The 6,482-nt window shown below is 46.2% G+C and overlaps 2 protein-coding genes across 2 annotated transcripts; one reads left to right on the forward strand and one right to left on the reverse strand.

Moving 5' to 3' along the window:
- Positions 1-32: 32 nt before the first annotated feature.
- On the reverse strand, positions 33-3,042 carry LOC119317018 (oxygen-dependent coproporphyrinogen-III oxidase, chloroplastic-like). Its single transcript, XM_037591403.1, has 8 exons — positions 2,641-3,042; positions 2,387-2,462; positions 2,211-2,305; positions 2,001-2,084; positions 1,696-1,783; positions 1,488-1,612; positions 1,306-1,404; positions 33-748 (listed from the first exon to the last, which is right to left on the reverse strand). Exons 1-8 carry the CDS (start codon positions 3,025-3,027, stop codon positions 680-682), a joined length of 1,023 nt encoding a protein of 340 aa, XP_037447300.1. The 5' UTR covers positions 3,028-3,042; the 3' UTR covers positions 33-679.
- Positions 2,978-6,068, forward strand: LOC119317017 (methionine aminopeptidase 1B, chloroplastic-like). Its single transcript, XM_037591402.1, has 10 exons — positions 2,978-3,239; positions 3,312-3,399; positions 3,468-3,705; positions 3,853-4,014; positions 4,113-4,154; positions 4,231-4,302; positions 4,381-4,460; positions 4,897-4,991; positions 5,114-5,161; positions 5,460-6,068. Exons 1-10 carry the CDS (start codon positions 3,026-3,028, stop codon positions 5,603-5,605), a joined length of 1,185 nt encoding a protein of 394 aa, XP_037447299.1. The 5' UTR covers positions 2,978-3,025; the 3' UTR covers positions 5,606-6,068.
- The last annotated feature ends 414 nt before the right edge of the window (positions 6,069-6,482 follow it).

Below are 6,482 nucleotides of genomic sequence, written 5' to 3' on the forward strand. Positions count from 1 at the left end.
GAGATTATCTTTTGAACCATAATAGCAAGAGATTTACAATCAAGGGGTCTCATTCTTATTACTTGTGGATGGTGTGTGTCCTAGACAAGCTAGGTGTGCTTGAAAGCCCTTTAATATGTGAATGATCCAAGAAGTTTGTACGAGACTAGAGATCTACTTCGAGTAAGGCTAGACCTTTGTGGTTAGAAGCCATTGTGGATAGGTGGCTTCTTCTTCATGGACCCTACGTGGACCTTGCAACACGTGATCTCCGTGATTCGAAGCCTTGGTCAGCATCAAGTAGGACATCGACAACTATTCGTACCACGGGAAAAATCTTGGTCGAGCCTCCCGTGTTTGGATCTTAAAACTTTGCAATAATAGAAGGTTGAGTGCATCAATTATGGCAGAGGCTGGTGGACTTTTCCCTCTTTTTAGATAAAAAACTCTTTGTCATGATCTGCTAGGTTGCAGCAGTAGAGATCTCACTTGAACGGAGGTTTTTATTGGAAGGAACAAGACCATGTATTTTTTTTCCTTATACGAAGATTAAGCAAACAGCCAAACGCAGATTTCCAAGCTTGATAAGCTCACTGGACGAAACCGCACCATGCAAATGCACAAAATCTACACACAGAAGACACTTCAAAATAAAGTTAGCGGCGGAAAATTGGAGAGCAAGCACTTCAGTTCCAACCAATCAGATCCATTCCTTTGGATTGATGCACACGTCGAGAAGTTTCCATTCTTCAGTCCCTTCTTGCCGTTTCTGCATACAAATGGCCGTGAGTAAACTTGACAAAATGCCACTGCTGTAACAAAAGTGACATGACCCAATCAAAAGATGCATCACAACACACGGGGCTGTTTAGTTTCCAGCCACATATTGCCACACTCTGCCACATCTCACCTTAGGCAAGTTTGACCAAGTTAGGTGCGTGTTTGGTTCTAGCCACACCTAAGGCAAGAAATTTTTTTTTATGAGCAGTGAACCCCACATGTTATAGACACAAAAAGTGTGGCTAATAATTTGAGCAACTCAAGTTAGGCAAGTGTGGCAAGTGTGGCAAAAAGTAATGTGGCAATATAAGGCAAACATAGTCACAATCCAAACAGCCCCGAGTCTATCAATTAATGTGTCAAATGAATCTTTCCAAACTATTTAAAACTGAAAAACTTTTATTTTCAGAATGATTTGAAGATTTTAAATATTGCAGCGCCTTTAAACAGTACAAACTCAAAAAGGTTGTGTTTTTTTTTGCGGGGATCAAAATGTAGTATGTGTTTATCAGAGTTATATAACAGTAACAGAGCATCGTAACTTACATGATCATACTCCCACCGTGCGGTCAGAGGGAGGGAAGCAAGGATACTCTCAATCCTTCCTCCAGTTTTGAGGCCAAATGTGGTGCCACGATCGTAGACCTTCGCAAGGAGCAAAAAATTAAGAACCAGAGTAAAGCTAACACTAACAAGCATGATGATCATGGCCATGTCGAAGCACTTACGAGGTTGAATTCCACATAGCGACCTCTCCGTAGCTGCTGCCATGCCCTGTGGTCTTCTGTAAATGGGGTATCTTTCCGACGTTCTATGATGGGGATGTATGCAGGAATTACAGAGGCCGCACACTCTGCAGGGAAGGAAGGCAGGCCGCCTTAGCATTTCAGACGATGGTAGAAAAGGACCCAAATTCAGAGTTCTATCTATTAATACCTGTCGAGAAGTCAAGAAGAGTTTCTTGATCATGGTCACTGAGATCATCAAAGAATATTCCGCCCACCCCACGACGTTCACCACGATGCTGCAGTTACAGACAAGTAATCATCTCCATGAATATCTCTGGAAAAAACAGAGACAGTGCAGGACAAACTACACATTGCGGGATATTCAGAAGACTAGCAAGCCTGATCTCTAATAGCACTTTTCAGATGTCTGGATCATGTCACCTAATTCGGAGACATTGTACAGACTAATCACCCAAAAGATTTACTAAACGAACATACGGTCATCAAACTAACCTTGATACGGAAATAATCATCGCACCATTTTTTGAATCTTGGGTAGAAGGTTGGATCAAACTTATCGCATGCTTGTTTTTGAACCTCAAAGTGTACAACAAAACCTAAAAAGGTTATCCAACAAACAAAGTAAACAGCAACAGAGAAATGTCAAATGGCTTTGGATCATACGATTTTAGCCAAGATAATAGTAGAAGCAAGATGTCATACAGAATGAAAATGTTTGATATCCTCTTCGATGATGTACGATGGTGTCAAGTCAGTACCACCTCCAAACCGCCACTGCCTGGGTGCTCCAGGAGCATCTGCAGCAGTAATATCTGAATTTGACTTGAATTCTATGAATACAAAAATCCACTTATTTCACTTGGCAGCACTAGTAGTACCTTGCGGTGCCTCTGTCTCGAAATATCTGTAGTTGAAATGCAATGTTGGCGCGAAGGGATTGTTTGGGTGGATAACCTGGAGACCGGACGCCAAAACAAGAATCATGTAAATCCGTGGAAGCAATTGCACATTATTACACAAGAAAATTGGTAGGGAGTAGCTATTCCTACACAGAAATGGTGGTGACGCAAACAGATTGCTGAGACATGGGAACTTGGGCAGCACCGGTGGGAGGCGCCTCTCAGAGACTCACCGAGCTAACGCCGGCAGCGAAGAAGGGCACGGGCCCGGCCTTCTCCGCGTCCGCCGCCGCGTCGGGCCTCGCCGCGCGGTACGCGTCTGGGGGCATGACTCCGTAGACGACGGACACGTTCACGGCGGCCTTCTCGAACACGCGGCCGCCCTGCAGCACGCGGCTGATACCGCCGCCCCCGCCCGGGCGCGTCCACGCGTCCTCCCGAAACACCACGCCACCGCCGCCGCTGCCCTCCTCGACTGCCTCGAGCGCCGCGCACACCTCCGCCTGCACCCGCCGGATCAGGCGCTCGAACCGCGCGCGCGCCGACGATGACCCCGACGACGCCTCCTCCCCGCGGAGAAAGGTCGGCGGTGGCGCGGCCTCCGGCGTCTCCCGCTCCATGTCCACTGCGGTCTGTGGGCGGTGTGAGAGCGAGATTTCAAGGCGAGTCAACCAGCCAGTACGCCCCCTCCACGTGTACTCGCCTTATCTCCCACCAGCCAGTGCGATTGGCCAACTCCGCCTGTGTACTTTGCGGCGACGGCAACCGGCGATGAAGCTCCTCGTGTCACCACCTCCGCCGTTGTTCCCCTCCTCCCCCTGCCGCCGTTCAGGTTCGTGAGTGCTCTCGCTGGGAATCTCATACTTCCCGCCGACCCCTAATCTGATCACAAGAATCTTCCCAGGCAAGGCTATTATCCAGAAGCATTTCCATGCGGTAGCAACACGAGAATCTTGCAATTGGGGGGAAGCCAACAGAACGGCGATCTGCAGGTAAAATCCAATCCAATGCTTCCTTGGTGCCATGAATCATGAACACTTGGTAGCTGTTGAAACTGAAGGGTTGCAGAGACCCATGGCTCTGAACAAGTAAAGGGAAGGGAACCACTAAGGCGCGGCACGGTCAGTCCACGCCTCCCGGTGCCCGACCACATCCGCCGACCGCCTTACGATGGTACCGACCGTCTCCCAGATGTAAATCCTGATCGGCAAATGCATGACCGTGAGAGCATCATTCATATGAGAGCCGCATGCGAGCTTGCTGCCCGAGTTCTTCAGTATGCAGGAACAATGGTGAAGGTAATGCTGCATTACAAAGAAGCCACATCTTCTTGTGGCGAACACTCTAATATTTCATCATATAGTTTGTTAGTTTTCTTTTGTATTCTGCAATGGATTGTTCATATCCACTAATATCAAATTATGAAATCTCTGTGTTCCCATCAGCCCTCCGTGACGACAGATGAAATCGACAGGGCAGTTCATCAGATGATCATTGATGCTGGTGCCTACCCTTCTCCCCTTGGATACGGCGGGTTCCCGAAGAGCGTCTGCATGTCAGTGAATGAGTGCATCTGCCATGGAATTCCTGACTCACACGTACTACGGGTCGAAACATGATCCTATCTTTTTTATCTGATTCTCCAATTGCTAGCAACCTCTTTGTCCTGAAAAGAAATGATGGTTGTTTCCTGCTGACTTTGCAGGATGGGGATATCATCAACATTGATGTTACTGTCTACTTAAATGTAGTAGGCCCTATTGTATTTGTATGATAAATTAAGCACATTTTGAGGTGTAGTGTGACATACTGTGTTGCTCTAGGGATATCATGGTGACACCTCAAGAACATATCTGTGTGGGGAGGTCGATGAACCTACTAAGCAGCTTGTAAAGGTCTGGTTTCTACTGATTACTTCCAAGTTCCAACCATAAGTTTCAGACAGTACCTGAAGAACTTGTCTGATGTAATAGGTCACTGAAGAGTGCATGCTGAGGGGCATATCAGCCTGCAAACATGGTGTTAGCTTTAAGGCAATTGGAGAGAGAATAAGGTGTTGTTCTCTCAGATTTTGGACAATAGTATGAATTTTATGATGCTTTTGGTAATTTCCATACCAATCAGTTGCTTTTTGTTTAAATTTGACTTACAAATATAATATTACCAGATGCCAGCACATCGTTTTTCATAGGGTCTGAAACAGATGAGAAGAAAGCCAAATTATCAACATCTATTGTTTTTTCACTAACAAAGATTATCTTCTCGAATGGCTTCACGAGGATTTCCGTTTCTTAAACATATGCATCCTCAGAATAAGCCTTGATGCAGTTTATCAGTTAATGATGATATTACTTGTCTTAAAACATATGCATCCTCAGAAAATGTCTCGACACTGTTTATCACTTGAGAATCTAAACAGTTTAATTATCAATGCATGTAATTGTTGTGTTATTGTTGGTGATCATTTTTGTACTTCCAATGGATTTCAGCGAACATGTGAACAAGTACGGCTACAGCGTCGATCCCTTCATCGGGCACGGAGTTGGGACGATCTTCCATTCAGAACCCATCATATGGCACACCTGTAAGTAACCTTAGCTGTTTTCACTGACCGTGATCATGGACTAAATGCTAGATAGCCACATGAGCAATTTTTGGCAATGCTCTGGTCCTCATAAACAGCAACTAAACACACATTTCGTACAGATGATTATGAGCCAGGATTCATGGTCGCAGGCCAGACATTCACAATCGGTAAGCCGCTTCCATGGCCTTCTTCTTCTTCTTCAAGATAACAATATGTGCAGACTTGTCTCTGCTGCAAAATAGCCCAAATGCAAAGCTTCTGTCTGGTTGATCCCTTCTTCCCATCAGTCAGCAAACTCTTAGGATGAAACATGACTCTGTCAGACGACATGGGTGGTGTAGCTGTAATTGAGATATGTCAGAAGATCTGATGATCTTCGTCTGCTTTTTGTGATAGATGTAAGTAACGTAGGACTGTGAGTATGTGACTAACTGGCGGTTTGGTTTGTGATGGTTCATCCTGCAGAGCCTATCCTGTCCATGGGGAGCACACGGTGCGAGGTGTGGGACGACGGCTGGACCGCCATCACGGTGGATGGCAGCCTCAACGCGCAGTTCGAGCATACGGTGCTGGTTACCGTCAACGGCGCAGAGATTCTCACAAAGTGTTAAGACAGGGTGAAAGGTGGTGCGTCAGCTTACCGTTTGAGCGTATGTTCACAAGCAGAGTTCAGCCCATTGACGACCCGTCTCATTGAAGAAAAGTTTTCTTTAGAGAAAAAATTGAAGAAAAAGTTATGTTTGAGGTCCCCTTGGAACTTACAAATCAAAAATTCAAAACATGAGGACGTCAAGATAGGTAATAGTTAGTGACGGAGCTAAATCTGGCAGACTATGGGTAGGGGGTCCCAGTCTGATAGTCTTGTTGGATGGAAAAAGGATACGAGGGGACATCGGTGTCCTAGGTTCAGGCCCTCTCAAAGATGCAAAATCCTACGTCTTGTTTTTGTTGTATTAATTGTAGATGGGATTTAGAATACATGTGAACTACTGCGAGATTGTGTACGAATGAATCTGTCCTCTACGGTCCTGGCACCTCGGTTTATATAGGTACTGGGGTGCCTAGGGTTACAAATAGGTCAGTTGTATCTAGGGTCAAACGTGCCAGAGCCTGTCTCTATGCCGTGGAGTCTGCGCCTAGTCTTTGGATCTTTTTTTTTGACGCCCAAGTCTTTGGATCTTTCCTTCCTGATGTAGATGAATTAGGCTAATCGGTGATGGGCTTAGGAGGGCCATCGGCCCATCCAAGAGACTGGTAGCCAACAGGCCGAGCACCCCTTAATCTAGGACTCCATCAGTCTCCCTTGAGCCGGTCTTCAGGCCGTGGACGCACCTCGGCCCTCCCCGAGCTGCTCTCAATCTTCAGTCTTCAACCTTGCAAGTTGGTTCAACTCCCATGCAGCCTTCTGAAGCAATTTCATTTTGGGTCGAGGAGTCGCATAGCTTGGATATCCATGGTATTCCAGCGTCATCTATATTTAAACAAAAG

Source organism: Triticum dicoccoides, chromosome 6A (genome assembly GCF_002162155.2).
Source record: "Triticum dicoccoides isolate Atlit2015 ecotype Zavitan chromosome 6A, WEW_v2.0, whole genome shotgun sequence".
Taxonomy (NCBI): Eukaryota; Viridiplantae; Streptophyta; class Magnoliopsida; order Poales; family Poaceae; genus Triticum; species Triticum dicoccoides.

Coding starts and splice junctions, on each gene's coding strand:
- LOC119317017 (XM_037591402.1), top strand. CDS start 3,026: ATGTCCACTGCGGTCTGTGGGCGGTGTGAGAGCGAGATTTCAAGGCGA. Junction 4,461..4,896: donor GCAATTGGAGAGAGAATAAG/GTGTTGTTCTCT, acceptor AATGGATTTCAG/CGAACATGTGAACAAGTACG. Junction 4,992..5,113: donor ACCCATCATATGGCACACCT/GTAAGTAACCTT, acceptor CATTTCGTACAG/ATGATTATGAGCCAGGATTC.
- LOC119317018 (XM_037591403.1), bottom strand. CDS start 3,027: ATGGAGCGGGAGACGCCGGAGGCCGCGCCACCGCCGACCTTTCTCCGC. Junction 2,085..2,210: donor ATATCAAACATTTTCATTCT/GTATGACATCTT, acceptor GTACACTTTGAG/GTTCAAAAACAAGCATGCGA. Junction 1,784..2,000: donor ATGATTATTTCCGTATCAAG/GTTAGTTTGATG, acceptor CTGTAACTGCAG/CATCGTGGTGAACGTCGTGG.